Genomic DNA, 19,049 nt, shown 5'->3' with positions numbered 1-19,049 from the left:
TTTCATATTATTTTGAGCTCCCATTCTTCATTTTTTTAATGACAACTGAATTTGACTGGCATATTATCCCAATAAGATGGGGAAGGAAAATAAGTGCTACAACAAAAACTAATTGATCCTATTTCACACATCCAGACACAAATATCTAATTTGTTTGTTAAATGCTGCATAAAACTGTGCTTTCAATCACCTTGTTACTGCTATTTGTACCAGATACTTGTTTTATTTGATTTTTAGGAATTTTTTATCAGCACATACCTTGATACACTGAAGTGGTTATACAGTCTAAAGATTTGCACAGTTGACCAATTTGCTTTCCCTACTAGGAGCTGGAAACATCACTTCAGGGTTTATACTACATGAAGTGTAACATGAAGAAGAGCTAAACTCAGTTTTTACCTCCTTCTGGCAGCAGAAGGAATTCCTGCATTCAAATAAAACCACCAGCATTTGAAATTCCAGAACCAATTTTTTTTTTTTTTTTTTTGTGAAAGGACAAGACACATTATTGGCTACTGAAAAGTTTTTATTTGGACATGTATGGTAAAACTACTTCAGTTTAATGAATGGAATAATATAGCTCTACCAGGAAATGGAACTGGTACTCTTTCTTTAAAAACTGTATTCTATATACTTATCTATATTTTTAATATTAAGCACAAATTCCACTGTTTTGCTCATCAAAACTTATGCCTTCAGCACTAGCTCCTTGTGCAAAAGGTACTGTCTAGTTGTCCTCTCATTTTAACCAGGTCATGGCAGTTAGAGAATGTTTCCAATGATTAAAAGAGGAAAATATTATGCCCACCCTAATAATTTTTTTAATGGCAATTTAACTCTGTACTTGGTCACACTGTGACTGGGAGAATGGACCAGGTAGCTCCAGAGGTTTATTTTAGCCTGAATTATTTTATGGCCAAATGCCTTGCAACATACTGAATAGAGCAAAAATAAAGTCCAAGATGTAATGTTTCTCCAAGACCCTCCAGAATATTAAACCTAGGAGCTGCATAAAACCTCCTAAGCAATTCACTTATCTACTGACAGCTGAATGAGACAGCTCCCCCCTAGGCTTGCCAGCTACCTAAGCAGTAGCAATTAGTCAAACAAACCACTAATAAAGCACTCTGGCTGCAAGATCAGCACAAACACAACTCCAGAGAACATACTTAATATGTCAGTTCTTGCCTAGATGTGAAACTCCATAGGACGGCTTGGGATATGAAAACACAGGAGTAATACTAAATATCTCAGGACATTCTCAATCAGCCACAAGATTCAAAACCAGCTGGCTTTCATTCTTGTGGAATTTACTAAGAGCAATGATGGTGATTTTATAAATTACAGCAACTATATATTTTTTAAGGTTACAAACCATTAGTGTTTTGTGAGGAGGGTTTAGAAAACAGGGCACCAGCTCTGTGTTCGTTGTGAGCCCTCAACTTGTGAGCTCCAGTTCTACTTCCTTTATGCTGCTTCAAGATGAGTATTCAGGTCTCAGAAAGTCAGCTGAGAACTTGTTCAACAGAAGAGTACTTCCAGTAATTACAGTCAACAGCTCTTAGTCCCACCTCTCTATTTTCCACCACCAGATGAGGGAGAAGGATAGAGCAGAACTTTGGCAACTAACAGCTATATATGGTCCCTCAAAGATAACAGGGACAGACTTATGTCATAGTTCCTCTACTTATTTCAAGGGTGAGGCAACCTAAGCATCAAACAATCAAAACATGTTTTTTGAGCCTTCTTCCTGCATGTTAGTATTTTTGGAAGAAAAGAAATTTGGTCCACAGTGTCTTCCAGAATGCTAAACAGAAACCAGCTGTGCTCAAATCTCCTTAATCTAAAGAAAGCAGGTCAACTAAATTGCACTATTCCATCAGTACTGTGGGTACACTTTTAAATATACACCCTTAAAACACACACCATGGCCTCCGACCACTTTACTGGATAAAACACTGTCACAGCAACATATGCAGTACTACAGATGAAACCCCCACAAGACAGTGCTGAAACATGGCCTCCTGACACACTCAGCATGCATGAACACAAAAAATGGTCCAGAACGAGAGCTCAGACACATTCAAACCAGACCCTTTCATATCACAATCACTGTCACTCTTCCAGCTGGTCCCTCTTGTCACTTATGATAGTTGAGCTATAGCATGAAGAATAGATCTAAGACATTTCCCTTTACATTGCCTGTTCTGGTTGGAAGACAAGAAAGGACTATTCTCCTGTAAGCATGTATCTTATTTCATGTTTCCCCAGCCTGATGTTTTAGACTGCCACCAGATAGCAACAGACAGCCTCGGGTCTGTATCTGCAATACTTTTGGCCAGTGAATCAGTGCAGTCATGGCTGCACTGAAAATAACACTACTATATAAATTAAACCATAAATAATTAAAATCACTCAAAAATCAAACTTAAAAGCCAGGTCCATAAGAGGCAGAGTAATTAAAATTAAAATACAAACTGGAAAAAAAAAATCAATTTAAAGTAGTACATCTGAATTAACAAGTAAGTACAGAAAGGCCCATCCTCATTCTGGCTGATTAGAAGATTTTACAGAATATTCAGACTTTTTTTTTGTCTTTAAGGATATTGTCTTCAGCCAAATAGAACAGTAATGCACACTGCTCTGCATGTCTAGCCAACCTGTCCTCTGAGTTGTCCTCTCCAGAGACCAATCAAGAAAATCAGACTACCGCTCATAACATTGTCCCCTTTTCATATGTCCCTTTCCAGTGCCCAATAATAAAAGATTAAGCCAAAACAATTCAAAATGAGGTAATGATCTTCCTAAGTGCTGTTATAAGCAGCATATATTTACTGCTCAAAAACATGTGATGAAGGGGAAAAAATGACAGAATTAAAAAATATAAATAATCTTCTCTAGTAATAGTCAAGAGACTTTTCACAACTTTTAATTGAAAGAAGGGAAAATCTATTTTCATCAATAAAGAACATAAAGAAGTGCCTAACTATGGATATATTTTCACCTCTTTCTCTTCAGCAAAAGGTCTTAGGTAGGCATGTAGCAGCTCTGTTGACTATGAATAGATTTAAACATGAATGTAAGAGCATGAACATGAACATTAATAAAGTTTGGAGAATATGGAATCTCTTATTATTGCAGACAAAACAGACACAGTCTTGGCATTATTGATAAACATTTAATTGTAACTCAGTTGGCTCACAGACTGCTTTTTCTCATGCTTTTTGCCTGTAGATTCTTCATCAGGCAAACCTAGCATTATTATACTGAACAAAAGTACCCAAAGTACCAAAGCCAAGGATTAAGAGGAATTTTGTCAATTTTTAGGGGAATTACCAGCAGAACAACAATCATAATGATCAACAGATAAGTGCCAGAAGTCTGGGAGAGCACAAATTATCAACTCCCTTTCTACAAGGAGTCACATGGGAAAGATGAGGGGTAATGGGTGCAAGTTACTCCTGGGGAGATTCCAAGAGGAAAGTTTTTCACAATGAGAACAATCAGCCATTGGAATAATCTTCCCAGGTAAGCGGTGGATTCCCTAATATTGGACACATTCAGCTGAACAGGGTACTGGGCCATCTTGTGTAGACTGTGTTTTTGCCAGAAAAGATTGGACCAGATGATCCAAGGTCTCTTCCAACCTTGTATTTTGTGATTCTATGAACTCTTGCAGTAACGGATCTAAGTCCTTGCTAGGAGTCTTTCACTCCATCATAAAACTTGAGAAGACAATACTTGAAATCATATCAAGCTTTGCATCTTGAACGTGTGTTTTTTCATATTCATCCTTTCCTAATGCAACTTTAGCTGAAATAAGTTTCTTGCTGAGCCTTTCTCTAATGCATATGAATGTGTTGTCACACAAAAATCTTGCCTGTAACTATGGGAATATTCCCACAGAACAGGGCATGTCTGTTCTATTTATTCTATCTTTTTTTTTTAAGAAAAGAGCACTGAAATGTTGGGGGGAGAAATCAGAAAGAAACATAGTTTTCAAACAGACAAAGAAATGGATGTACTTCTATTCTGGGTACTTATTAACCTTTTACTATTTTCCTGTAACATGGATATTTAATCTAATGGCAATATTTGCTACCAACGATTTTCAGAACCAATACATGGTAAGTTAACTAAACCCATGTGAAAATATGGGCTGCCTCACTTTAAAAAACCACAATCTCAAAACAATTATCCAAAAGGTTCCCCAATGCTTATTAATTCAAGAGAGTCATAGCTTGTTTAGGGCATTACACACCATTCATACTTTGACAGACCTTTGCCAAGTTGATTTTGTAAGCTATCAGGTTTAAGACTGCTACATTTTAATGTACTGGAAAGCGCAACTCACTAACAGTCCATGCTTGGCTTACTTCCAAGAAACAGTCATTTCCAACTAAGAGATCATAAACACCATGCAATCCAAATACAGCTGCACAGAACACTAGCAAGGCCATGCAGAGCTGACATACAGTCAGAAGGTTATTGAAGAATACACACGTGGAGTCATACAAAGAAGTCATCCAGGTTGGTGTAGTAAAGCTAGGTATTTGTGGAAGATTAACAGGCAAACTTGGAACTTTTGGAAGAGCTACATTAGGAAGACTGTTGGTGATGCTCCTGTGAAGAAATAAACAATGTAGGAATACAATAAAAAATAGAATATTTAGAGGACAACAGGGGAGAACACCTGATTAGACAGAAAGCTGTAGGCAGGTGCTTTGTTCAGATCTTGTAGAAAGCACTTACTTGACGGGTTGCCATGATTCTTGTTCAAGACCTCTGTGAATAGACTGGGCAATTGATGATTCCATGAGATCAATGTAGCGTATGACCATGGGAACAAAAATTTCTTGCAAGTGCTTGTGGAACTTTCCATTGCACAAAAATGCTTTGAAAACAAACAAAGCACAAATAAAAAAATGTCAGGCCTTTCCCTACTTTATTTTACTATAGGAAAAAAATATTTCTTAAAATATTTTAATACACAAAAGCATTATAAGAACAAGATCCCACTTGTGTAGGAAATACAGTTCAGAAAAGACAAATGAAGTGCTTCATAAGGACACTGCAGTACATTTTAAACTTACTGTAACAAAAACTAGGCAAAAACAGAAGTTGTTTGCTGAACCAGAACACTTCTGCATCTTTGCTGAATCTAAGCCTTAGTAATTTTGCTCAATACTTAGACACCTAGACAGAATAAAAAAACCCAAACAAACCAAACAGCATTTGAATGTCATTCAATTATTTTTATTCTGCTTATGATAAGAAGAACAAAGGTTACAGTAAAACATTGCAGCTGCACTGGGCTACGTGCAAAAATATAGATGTATACAGCATTTCCTCCAGATTGCTTAATGGAAAAAGGCAATATGTGACATATGAATGTTTGGGGGAGTAAGAACAGTTTACCCATCTGCTCTGCGTTCTTGGGAGCTGGCAAAGTCCTGAATCACTGTCTGTAGCTACCAAGAAGACGTCTTAATGTTCTTGTGCATGTCCACACACAAAAATCTTGAAGGCCAGAGCTCATCACCAGAACTGCGGCTTTTTCCATCCTGACATGTGTTCAAACCTCATCAAGGCTGCATGAACAGAAGTACCTACCAGGCAGTCTGTGCTCATGTGAAACATTCTCAGCCAAGTTTGCCTCTCCTCTGCCCTCTCAACTGTCTTGCAAAATTTTAAAGGAGCGAACACTACACTTCTCTTCTGGAAGTTTGCTGATTCTTCGGTGTGATTATTTCCAACTTACAGCAATTTTAATTTTACAACTATTTAAAGCAAGTCCTGAAAACTAGCTGCCGAAAGTGCTTAGGAAAGCTGACAACATGAAACACACATAGAGGTGTTCTTTTGGTTTTCTAAAGAAATGGAGCTGATTGGTGAGTGTAATACAAATATGAAGCACATTAGTGAAGTAAATTAGCTATAAGCAGTAGAAAATTACCTGCTTCACAAATGGGATTTACTGCATGAAAAACTATATATACAATGCAAACTGAAGATACTCAAAACCTGAAAATTAGTTTGTCACCAACACTGCTTGTCCCTGAACATCCTGAAATGTTCTCCTAGCAAATCCTGACTCTTAGCACACTTATGTCCTGTTCCACCAAGGGAATATATCAGTTTCATGTTTTGAATGTGTCTATGTTCACCCATTAATCCAGCAGTATCATTAGGACCTATCAGAATATTCCCATGTGTACATGTAAATCATACAAGCAAGCTGAGCTGAAGAGAGAAATTTTCATGATTTTGGTAGCCCTCCTTTTTTCCCACCCATATTTTGTTGGTTTTAATTCTCTTATGGGTTTCTCGTCCCACATATTTCTGCATCCAGGCTTCTAATCTGATTTGCATGGGTACCACAACTGCATTTTGAGGAGGCTTCCTCCCCTTCCTAAGAAGAAAATCCTGGGTCATGCGGCTCAAACCTATGGAAACCAGCTCACAAAATTACACTCCATCTTCCACTACTGGTACAACTCCATGTATAACATATAAACATAATTTCAGTAACTTCTAGAAACTCCTTTGCCTTCCATTCTTGAATGATGTCCACCACAAAATGAACCTGGGAGAGATGGAAACTGCTGGAAAAACACATCGTGAAGTTTCAGTTCCCTATTTTTACTTGTATTGCAAGGAAGTTGCTCAGTGTCTGGACACTAATTTTTTCTTTTTTTCTTGAATATAATGATGTGAAAGCAAAAACTATTTTATTGAAAACATCCTTGCAGGGTGATGAGAAATTATGTATCAATCACTTTTACCTAAGGAGGCAACACTAATGCCATCAGCTCACTTTGATTTTTTTTCACCTGCCTCTCTCTTGATAAAAATTTTTAAGCTTTTCATTGATTTCAACAATATTACACACAGGGGTGGAGATACCAGATATATGAAGATCATGAAAACAGGCAGCTAGGCAGCAGGCAGAGATTATTAGGGTTTCCACTGAGAAAAAGGCATCAGCATAGGCTCATCTCTTATTAAACACTTGAGAATCTACCCTTGAGAGCACCTATGAGTCCATTACAAACATGCTCCATTATTTACACTGCTCCTAGAACTACTTGTTAACTAGCTAGCTCTGGCATAATTATTTCTATATCAGGCACTCAAAACAGTGTTATTTTTCTACGTTTATATGTATTAAACCTGCAGCTTCTGTGACCAGCAATAACAACAACTTAGAAGGATTTGGATAGTAACAAAAAGGTTTCACAGTAAACAGCTGATGAACATTGCCTTTGAGAAAAAAAAGGCTGGTCTAAAGCTACACATTAGGCTGATTTTTCAAGGCAACTTTGAGCTTAAAACCAGGAATACAACTGTGTCAAGTACATCAATATTGCTTCTTCATAGCGAGTCAGTGCAGGACTGTCATTAACTAGGCAACCACAAATACTGGAAGGGATGATCTTGCAGTTTACTGTTTTTTGACCACACTGCAGAAATGCTCTGCTATAAACCCTATTCTGGGAATTACAGTAACAAAACCTCATGGGCAGGAGGGCAACTCTTGTTATTCCAAAGTCAGAATGAAATTTAAAGAAATCACATGAAATAAAAGCTATTAAAAAGCTGAATCATTTTCCTAACATCCTGACACCAGTCTTTGCAGGGAAGTGAAACTTTCCAATACGATGCCAAAACTCTTAATATGACTGCACCTCCACTGAGATCCCTCTGTACATGAGCACATGGGAGTGCTGTCTCAGATCAACAACTCAGTGAGCATTTTGTTTTCCCAGGGCAGAGGTCATGGCAGCTCTGATTTACCCATCTGGAGATCTCTGTCAAGGATTACTGCAGGGTAGGGAAAGAACTCAAAGCGCAGGGGTAAGTGATATAGCTGAGTATCATCATCAGACTCATGGCACTCTATGATTAGAATTGATCTTGCCGAAAGGTACCACCTGTGCATCAAAGCAGATGGGAAATGAGATCCTTGAGGAAATGCCACACTTCAAATCCCTCAACTGCCACTTGTCTTCAAAGCTATGTAGCTTAATTCTCCATTGTCTTGTAGATATAGACACCCCCGACCCTCTTCATATGAGCCATCTCATATTCACACAAACAACAACAAAATGAAAGCCTATGCCAGGGCAAGCTCTTGCATAGACAATATTAATGGAAAACAGATTACAAGAACAGAAACAGATTCCCAGATGAAACTTTTTTAAAATACTGAAGTTGAAGATTAAAGTTATTAAATTTTTACATATTAGGTAGCTGAAATATATTAAAATATGTCAAGAAAAAAATCAGAGATGAAAGTACAGTCTATTAATACAGCACTGGAATGCAGTTTCTCCTCTAATAGTAAAAAAAGAATCTACTCTGCTTGTGTACAGCAGAAGCTGGGGGTTTGTTTTGCTTTTACTTAGAGAGGCACAGCTTAGGAGTTATCCTGGAGTCAGTGTGTTATGCTGTCCTCAAGAAATTCTGAAGAATCAAAAGAAAGGAAAAATGACAGGTTAACAAGCGTCTCTTTCCCACTGACAAAATTAGCACTTTGGCAGACAGTCTATAATTATCCTGCTCTCCATACGATTCTTGGGAAGGCACCACTTGGATTTTCTGGCATATTCTTAAATCTGAAATAAAACCAGTAAATTTCAAAAAAAGAAATTTCCTTGGGGATCCATATTCTATTTACAGCAGTTGAAAATAATCCAATAACCTGTAAAAAGAAATTTTATATTTCCATTAATTTCCTGTTTATATTACATTTGGCCTTCATAGAGCATTTATTATCCGGTTACTTAAATTGTGGTGAAAATTGGAAGTATCTCAGCTTATATGCAAAATGTGTATTTTTACATACAAGACATAGTTTAAAAGTGAATTTTAGAGATTTTTTGTTTATGTGGAAGCAAGCAGAAAATTTATTTCATCTTTACAAGACAAAGTGAGTGACATGAACATCTAATTGCATGGCTTTCTTGTGCCTAAAACCCCCATCCAGTCAAAAGGTTATTGGCTATTCTGCTAAGCAGTAATGCAGCTTGAGTCAGCTTTCAGTATCAGTAACCAAAACATGTAGCTCTTATAAGAAGATGATAGGTTATGATTTTAAAGCAGGTCCTAATAGCTGAAGCAAAAATTGTAAGCCCCTGATCAATGAAAAGATTCCCACTGCAATTAGAGAGAAGTGTAAGGTTTAATGAGAGGTATCGGTGTGGGTATAAAGTTTGTCCTTATTACCTTAAATCCAAATTGCTTTCAATCTCTAAGATAGGGGATATAATGTCATAAATTTGTGTATGAAAGTGGTCACAGGCTGTAACAAAGCAAGAAAGCGATGCTGCGTTCAGTGGTATTCGCCTCTCTGCTACTAGCAACATCAGTAGTGGAAAAAATACCAATGATAATGGCAATGGCTTTCAAGAGGCTAATACTCAACTTGCTGCTTTTTCTAAATCAGTTTCATCGGACTGTCTACAGGTGTACCATGGCTGAATTACAGCAGATACACAGACATTTCACTGAGTAATACCTGATGGAAAACAGTATTATGAGTGAACTTACAATACTCGTAATTTTGACTGATCCATGCCAATGCAGTAATACAATAATGCTGGATGACAGCACAGTACATAGTGTCAAGAAGTGATACTTGAAAAGAAAACTTGGCAAGGAAAGGTGCAGAATATTGAATAGACAATTGAAAAACCTCTGAAATAAGCCAAATATATAGACACTTCATGTAACTTAGCATTTGCCACCATAAGATCTCTCTGACACTGTCTTAAATGGAGAGGAATGAATACATGTCTGTCTTGAGGCACTGAAAACCTGATTAATCTGAATAATTAAACAACTAGAGAATGAAAATTGCCCTCTAGAGCAGGCCCCTTCATAACATAACTTACAGGCTCTGAGGACAAAAAGTAGCATGGTCATCACAGAAAATAAGACACAATCCTGGGACAACCATGTTCTTCCATCTACTTGTATCCAATTCTGGAAAAAAAAAAAATCACTAGCATAGAGAGATACTGGGTACTGTTATCACTATAAAATCTGCAAAGCTTTACATAGGGATAATTGTGTATGAACAATAGAAACTTTGTGCATCATTAAAATGTTTATTATAGAAGCAGGTACACTATTTTTTCAAACCTTTACATTTTGAAAAATCACACCAAATTTATCTACAATCTATTACTGAACTCCACACAAAATATAATTTATTAAATCACTTTTTGTTGTTAGTTCTTGTCAGAAAATCTGAAATAATTTTTAGGATAGGAAGATCACATCCTTCCACCCATTTTTCTAAGCAGTTCTTCAGTCAGACTTAACAGGAAAGCAATCACTGATGAAGTCACTGATGAACTATGAATTGTTGTGGAGTAAGGTCAGAAAAAAATGGAGAAGCTGAAAGTGATTCAAAATAGAGTCCTTCAAAATAGAAACGTGAAGTTTCAGTCAGGATTCCCCCTTCCTCCCTCCTTTTACTTCATGAAAAGTTATACAGTGTATTGGAAAATGCATTTGTTTTCTCATTGTTAAATGAAAATTGGCTTTAAAGTATTCAGCTTGAATCCTGTACAATGTTTTGTATATTATGTAAAATAACACACTGATATTATTTGACTAGTAAAGACTATGCAATTTCATTATCTCATGGTCTTTCTAATATTGTATTTTAGTGATATGGTTATAAAAATAGTCTTACATATAAGTTTTCTTTAATGCTGTAAATGTTAGATTATTTCTTTATTGTTAAGAGCTCTTTTATGTCAGGTTTATGTGAAAACTGACTCCTGCATTGAAGACTTAGAGCTCATTTAAAGCTCTTGAGATAGAATAACATGCAGGTGTCAGTCCTCCAAATTTCACTGAAGATTAACCTAATATGCAATATGGTGACCTAACAGTTCTTCATTTGGAAGAAATCTGAAAAGTAATCTCTGATATAACCATAGAGAGAGAACAACCCAGTGGGATTTCCACCTCTTCATTTCCTAATGAGTTTTTTGATAATGAGAGGTGACTTTGCCAGTCACTGTGAGCTCTATTATGTCTAATTTACTCCACTTCACTCTCCTTATTAATTATTAACACTAGCCTTTTTATCCTCATGAGACCACATTCCAGTTTTTCCTTTTTAGATTTTTTTTCTAAATCTATCTTTATGAAGGGGATAGTTTTTGAGAAAAGGTTTTCACTTAAGGTAAAGCTAGAAGGATTTATTTCACTTTGGAAGACTGTAAAATTGATTATATAAGCATGGGGAGCTCTTTCTAATGACTTTAGTGCAGTTACAAGGTGAAAAGGCTGTTAATTAGAGAATAAGCACTGAGATATGTTCCACTTGGGAATCAGTTCTTGGTAGAGTGGTCACTTGCCACTTGCTAACATATCCACCAATTAAAAGGTGACTAATTTCCATGGTTGCTTTCCAATAGTTCTGGGATAAAAAAAGTGTATAATTTTCTAGATTGCTTTCACTTGCCAGACACTGTCATTTACTATATCTTTTGCCATTAGGGAATTACTTAAATTGGTATACAGGTGTGACATTTCATACAGCAGTCATTTCATAACCTTCAGTTAAGGTTTTACAATATTTCTAATAACTGCTTTGACATGAAAGTTGTTTTAATAATTTAGCATTATTATCCATTTAATCTTCTAAGGAAAGAAAAATCAGTAGCCTACTGATGTAGCCTGCATGTCCTTTGCGTGTGAGGACATTCCTCATTTGTTTCTACAACTTCTCTCAGGTTGGAATCAAAGTGCAAACGAACACAAATGACATAATAATGTAGTTAAAACTGGTGTCACAAATCCTTCTCGTAAGACTACTGTAAAATACCTCGACAGCTTTCAAAAACCAAGTAATTGTTATAAGTGCACATAACATCAAAACTAGAGATCTGCTTCCTAGACTGAAAATGTAAGATGGTAGGAAAGACACCTCAATATAAGTTTGAAATTTTTAATCTGAATTTTTGATGATCAGACATTCATTTAAAGTAATGCAGAATGCATGTTGCAGGAGCCTAACTCTTAAGAGATCTGCACCAAGACTGAACAATTCCTACACCCTTCTGAGCAGCCTTCTAAATTGATCTTGAATTACTACCAGCATGGCAATTTTAATATGCTTCTATAGTTGCAGTTTGTCCATCAAAGTATCCAGATGAAACATTCATTAATACCTTAAAAACAAACCAAGGGAAATGGTAATAGATACATTTTCTTTCACTAGGATAACATGTGAAGACAGAACACCAGGAATATGGCATTTCCTGTATTGCTAAATGTCAGGGTATGGAAACATAACCAATGAAAAGAGATCTCTAAACTGGATTTTAATGTTCTTTCACTCTGTCCTAGACTCCATCAAATGTGGTTTAGTAACAGTGTCATTCAACAATCCAGTTTAAGATTCAGTTTTAGTTCAGTGGCCCTTTCCATTTGCTCCTTTCCTTCCATGAATTTTGTTATCCATGATGTTGCAGTGAATTGTACATTTGCTAGTTGCTCCATTTCATGACATGGTGCTGTGGCCAGCAGGTATTATACTGGGATGACCTATAAATTTTGATAAATACTTAGTAGATAAGGATAACAATAATACAGTGATAAATAATACAGGTTGCAATATGTATAACCTTGCAGAAAAGTTCTTGAATACTATTTTCAATTCTTTCAGTCAAGTAGCTTCCATACCTGGAGCTAAAATTCTTAAAAGCTATTGAACTTACACAGAAATGAAATAAATTTTTCTGGAAGAGTAAAAAATATTTTTTTGTATTTATAATAAAAAAAAATAAAATTTTGGAGTAACTTTAATTATTCAATAAAACTAGCAGTTGGATCTCCAACAGAATTAAAAAACAGTAGGTAATTTTCTCATTTTTTTTAAGATACAATATGAGTAAACATATAAAAAATAGTACAAATATATTTTTTCTTTATGATGCCTTAAAATGTTAGGTGCAAATCAATGTTTTTAAATTAACACCTAATTAATTTTCTTTGGTTTCACTGGTTATGTCCTCAATTCCATTATAAAAATCACTTCCACACAAAACATGCCTAGAACATCCCTTAACTATATAAAAAAAAAAATTCTCTCTTCAAAGACGAGTAAAGGCAAGATAATGTGGCTATTTCAAATTTTGGTGTCCAACTCAAATAATGATACAATACAGCAAGTGAACATAATACACTGATTTCTTGTGTGTATCTTACTGCATTCATGCTAAGCCTACAGTACTTTTATAGACACAATTAATCTGAAAGTACTTTATCTGAAGGCTTAGAATGAAATATTAACTACAATTTTATTTAAGCGGTATAGACTAAATTTATATAAAACATTAAATACATATTATGCTGTTTGTACATCTTGATTTAAAACTGAGCAATTTGTGAATACTGAATGTTTAAGGGATTCCCAGAATAAAGACTGAAATGGTGCAAGGATAAACAGCTCAACTTCCAAGAAATGGAGCACCAGCATACATATCATAAAGACAGGCACTGTCACTTTTATTTTGAGTATTGTATTACTTATAAACCTTATTCTAAGGTGTGGGCACATTGAAAAATCCTATTCAGACAATACATAAAAAACTTAAGAGCTTACTGTCATTTCTGAGGGCATTATTCAGCAGCTGGAAAAGTGGGAAGCTGTCCCAGGAGTCCTGCGGCTGTGCCTCGAGCGCCGAATCCATATCAACAGAATACAGAGACAAAAACTTCTCTGCATGCTCAGCCAATAATTCTGGCCACCAAGCGAATGCCTGCAAATATGTGAAAATAGAATTACTAAACACGAGTCATAAAGCAAAGAGATGTGTTGTATCTATTGCAATATACATTTGGATATGTCACGTCACATCCTATCTCATTTGGGGAGAATGAACTGGACCAGTGATAAATGTGAAACTATTTTATGAAAAAATTGCATCAAAATTGTAAAAAATCAAATAGAGTACGTTGGGAAAGATGATATAATCAGAATCAAAATGTAACACAAAAAAATTTTAAAAGCACCATAAATCTCTGCAATTATTTTGCCAGACAGCAAAGAAAAAGAAGGCCTTACCCTTGAAAAATTACTGTATGTGCTGCTTTTGATTTCATTCAGTTCTAAGAGTGTAAGTAACCACACGAATTTATTTTTCAACTAAATTCTTGTGAAGACATTTTGCACTCCTTTGTTAGTCAGAAGGGATGGTTTTAGTGTGACATTTTATTCCTTGAAGTCTAAGGGTTTTTTTCAATAGATACAGAGCACTTTTTAATTCCTGTTTTTTCCTTAAAGATATTGGCTCTCCTGAGGAAGGCATCCAGTTTTCCTTCCACAAATGCTATAAATACATTTTTTCTAAATTCATTAATGTCTATATTAATTTTCAGTAACTTAACAACATATTGGAATACACAGGTTCCTTTGGTAAAAATTTAGATTCTTAGGTAATCCTAGCTTAAAAGAAGAAATCTGTTAAAAATAGTGTCAGCAAGCAAAGCCAGCTCCACATTAAAGCCTGCTTCACATGTGACTTGTACCTTTTTATTGTCACTTAAATCTAGGCTTTGAAAGGTCAATATTGAAGCTGAGTATTGTATAGGAGGGAGCTGCGTGATTCTGGAGTTAAAGATGAAGGCGAACTTACGAAATAGGATGAATATCACATACTGCTGAGAGTTCACAAAAATATGCGACAGCAAGAAACACCTACATATACTAGATAAGAAAGTATTTTTGTTTTCAAACTTATGCTCTCATTGAATATCTTGTTCTGAATAGTTTCAAGTTACCAGCATGGGACATATGTAGCTTGATCTATACCAGTGCTGAGTTCCCACACCTTCAAATAGAGTCACGGAAATCCTCACTTGCATTTCTGCAACGCAGGTTCTAGGTAAAGCAGAATTATGTACTCACGCTTGAAAAGCATCAAATTAAAGACGACTTCTGAAAAGTGATCTACAAATATGTTTTTGTATCCTGGACTTTCTGATGCCTGTAATTCTTTTTGACATGGGCCAAATAGAGAAAAGATGAACTGGCAAGATGTTTTAAATAAATGTTGAGCATCCTTTGCTATTACTGAAAAGTAATTTATATATTTCAGTGTCAGGATTGGAGGATGCTGATTGCCACCCTAGTAAAAAGAAAAGATGAGGCTTCAAGAATTTTGGCAAGAGTTTGAAATGGAGTCTTTTTCCTTAAAGCACAAGAAGTTTCTCATTAGTAAATTCTGTTTTAATGGAAGCTCATTAAAGGAACAGACTCCTTACCCAAGAAAATAATTAAATGCAAAGAAATAAAGAAGAAATGTATACAGGCATTGGCAGGTGTCCCTTTTAGGCAAGCAAAACTCTTCAGAAAATATTGCCAAAACCTCAAAACAAAGCAAAACCAGAAACCCAGCACTTTTTCTTTCTATCTTCTCCCCCTTTGTAAATGACAATTGAAACCAGACAGAAATTATTCTGACCCTCTTAAGAGATAACCATCATTGCTCAGGCAGCAAGGAAGAAGAATAAAAAACCCCAAATACTACAGCTAAGATAGTTGTTCAGTCATGATGGGCAACATGAAAACAGGCTAAAGGTAATTAGCAATTGGTGACATAAATTCTAAAACAAAAACTGACTGGATTGAAGGAAGAATGAAGTTCTTAGATTACAGAAAGACACACAAATGTGGCAATACAACACAAGAAATCATCAGAACAATTTATGCTACACAATCAATGCACAGCTACATGCTATAAATGATGAAAAATAATGCTTAGTTGATCAGGAATCACATACCTCTCTTCCCTTTGGGAATCCCAGATATTTGGAAGTGTTATGAGTTAAAAAAAAAATAAATCTAGTATTAAAAAAAGTGATATACTATTTTAGAGGTTACTGATCCTTTTCATCAACTGCACTATTAAAACAGTGAACGTTTACTTAACATTAGGATATGAAATCACCATATTTGATCCTCAGTTTTGAGTAGGGAATGCACAATTTTACTATCTTGTTCTCAGATATATTTAATATTGAAAATCTGAATGCTCTATACATTTCAGTAAAATTGAATATTTATTGCATGAATGAAGGGGAGAATAATCTTAAAATTGTTCTCAAGCTGTCTTAGATTAGATTGAAAACTTCTGCTGAATGGAATTTTCTGAAGGCATATGCAATATATTTACTCTTCTGAAAAATACCACATTTCTGACTGCAAATACATAGTACAGAAAGTAATCTTTGAACAGAGGTGTTTAATCATACATGGCTCATTTGATCTGTGTTTTTTTTTGTGTTCTTTTCCACAGAAGTCTAATATTCTTAGAGGAATGCAGGTCCTCAAAAGACAAAGACAACAATATATACATTTTATTAAGTAATCATTATAGAGTAACACAGTGGCAACAGTAGTGTAGAACAGAACCTCAAGGGAATTCATTTCAAATCATCGAAACAGCTGTTTTTTTCAGTATGAGATAAAACATCTATAACAAGTTCACACATGACAGATGTAAGCTAAAAACTAGATTCCATAGTGTGATATAAAACCAGATGTTTTGAATGATCATATTTATAGCTATATATACTAAACCACGTTTATCCCTTTGCATATTTTCCCCAAAAATATTTATCAAGTTATTTAAGAATATTTTAAAAACAATTTCCTGAACCTTAGAAAACTATATTTATTAATTAAATGTTGATAATATATACAATTGAGTGTACCTGGTCAAGTTTATTTTTGTAATTCCTTGATATAAAAAAAAAGTGCTATAATTCTAAATATTCTAAATATTATGGTTTCTGTATCATGAAGCAAGACTTGAGAGTAAGAAATATGAAATTGTTCTATTTTATTTCTTCTACTATATAATGACATTTAAAAAGCTCAAGTTTAAAAGCAGTACTTTTCCAATCAACAGAAGAGCAATGTGAATGCAATTATTATACCCATCGTTAAAATCAAGACATATACAGCTGATGAAAACTAGCATTCAGTTATATTTTCTATTTTGAATGAGAGGTGAAAAGTTGGAAGGCACAACTGTATAAGGCTATGAATGTTTTCCACACCATTTCACCACCTCCAGCACAAAGATGCTTTCTCTATTTTATGCTCTTTAATTTTTATTTCTAAACCCACAGTTCATTCAAGCGAATTCAAGTAGAGTTTTATTTCACTTCACTTTTCATAAGCTTCAAGTCTCTTATTCCTCTGTAAATGTGAACTGCCTTAAACATATGTCAGAAAGTAAAGCTAAAATGTTTCTTGACAGAATTGCTTCACATCAGGGGAGAAGAAAACCTTAGGACAAGCCATTCTCTACATCAAATACAGTTACGACCTCACCTCTGAATGATGTTCTTCATTTTGCTGCAATACTTCGATACAGAGTTCTGCAAGGTGAAGAACCTCTTCCAGTTTTCTAGCAGGTGTTGCTTGGTTCATGGTCTCTACATAAATGTAAAATGCAAACCAAAACTGCTTTAGTTACAAATAAGACTCAACGGTAAGAGAAAGAGATGTCAGAAACGAATGGGAATGGTGCAGTTACAATTTTCTGAAGTATAAACAATTTCATGTGTTGACATTCATTTATAAATGCAGCTGAATGTCCAGATCAGTAGAAAGAAAAAAATGTTTAATTCAGAAAAGAATCACTGATCATTATGAACATTATCTCATTTAATATGAGAACTAACAGATACATCAGTGTATTAGATGCTCAACTTCTGCAACAAGCAAGTTGTAATTCTCTTCAAGGTCAGATATACAAAGACACAAGACAGTAGAGACCTTTTTCATTATTGTACCGTCAGTTCAATGCTGTTCTCACTAGATGACTCATTATTATCATCGACAAGATTAATGCATTTTGCAGCAGTCAAAAATTCCAAAATTTTTATCTAAATAAGACACTGTGTTTTAGGCATATTTAATACAAACTATAGTAATAATTCAAAGAACTATTTTCTAATAACTTATTATTCAAATAACCATTTTTCTACCTCCTGTTTACCAATAGGAGTGAATCTGCATTCTTTTCAGTACCATAGTGAAGAGTAGCACTATAAAAGAGATTTTTATAACAGAATTGACACAAACTGACTAAAAGCTCCACATAAAAGAAAACAAGGACAAATGCAGAAGTCATAAATTATATGATGATCACTGATTCTACAGAGTAGACTTCAAAAAGAAGCAAACAAGAAAGGTAAAACAATTAGCTGAAATTCTTACAGGACAATTAAACTCAGTCGAGTATTCAATTAAAAAAAAAAAAAATCACAGGACTATATCCCAGGAAAAGTCATGGGAGATAAGGGACAAGACCAATTGAGTTTTTTAACAACCACAGTTGAATCAGTAGAAGTAATTTGTCCATACATAATTTATATTGTTAGGAATAACTTCAGTATCAGCTATATGAGCTTGCCTACTTAACTATGCTCTTGTCCCTGAGTGTAAACCACAGGATGGAAATATTATTGCACAATATAAGCAGACGTAAAGTATGGTTACATTATCCGGGTTTGCAGAGGACTTATGAAGCTGGTAACACAAGGTGAGTGAGGGTCTCAGGAACACTATTTTCCCATTTTCTGTGCATGTTCATGGGTAGCAAATCACATGAATACAGCAGAAAAATCTGCTGACATTTCTTTCTCACTTTAGGCATTCATCATGACATAGAATATTAGCAGGCTAATTAAAAAAATCTACATGACCTCCCTTAATGTCAGTAAGAATATCAAACTGCATGCAATAAGTAATTTTTAACATTTAACATTTCTGGCAAATCAAAACAACTTTTCAGACATCTTAAAGGCGGGTGACCTTGTCCAGTTCTTCAGCACTGGACAAGAAGAAACAGTGGATTAGAACCTAGAGCAAACATCTGCTTAAAGGTGTCTACAAAACCACATTTTTTTCATGCAAAAAACAAAGTAGGCAAATTAGTTACTGAAGCAACTAATGTTTTTTTTTTTCCAGATCTTATTAAGACCACATAAGGAGACATGTTGAAATA

At 35.0% G+C, this 19,049-nt stretch overlaps 1 protein-coding gene across 11 annotated transcripts in view; it reads right to left on the bottom strand.

Annotated features, from left to right (window-relative positions):
* CADPS2 (calcium dependent secretion activator 2) overlaps positions 1 to 19,049 on the bottom strand; it is a 308,797-nt gene that overhangs the window by 50,133 nt on the left and 239,615 nt on the right. For 7 of the 11 annotated variants that reach the window (XM_061467595.1, XM_061467600.1, XM_061467599.1 and 4 more), the window contains 4 exons: positions 17,369 to 17,472; positions 13,631 to 13,787; positions 4,753 to 4,894; positions 4,504 to 4,623 (listed from right to left, as the gene is read on the bottom strand). In XM_061467595.1, the coding sequence (XP_061323579.1) occupies positions 4,504 to 4,623; positions 4,753 to 4,894; positions 13,631 to 13,787; positions 17,369 to 17,472 (523 nt within the window). The remainder of the gene's footprint in view (positions 1 to 4,503; positions 4,624 to 4,752; positions 4,895 to 13,630; positions 13,788 to 17,368; positions 17,473 to 19,049) is intronic. The other 4 variants (XM_061467601.1, XM_061467603.1, XM_061467604.1 and 1 more) reach the window with 1 other exon arrangement.

This window comes from Pezoporus flaviventris, unplaced genomic scaffold (assembly GCF_033815535.1).
Source record: "Pezoporus flaviventris isolate CSIRO_AGI_PZ_B2104156 unplaced genomic scaffold, CSIRO_AGI_Pfla_v1 ptg000045l, whole genome shotgun sequence".
Lineage (NCBI taxonomy): Eukaryota > Metazoa > Chordata > Aves > Psittaciformes > Psittacidae > Pezoporus > Pezoporus flaviventris.
This window is presented reverse-complemented; position numbering and strand designations above follow the sequence as displayed.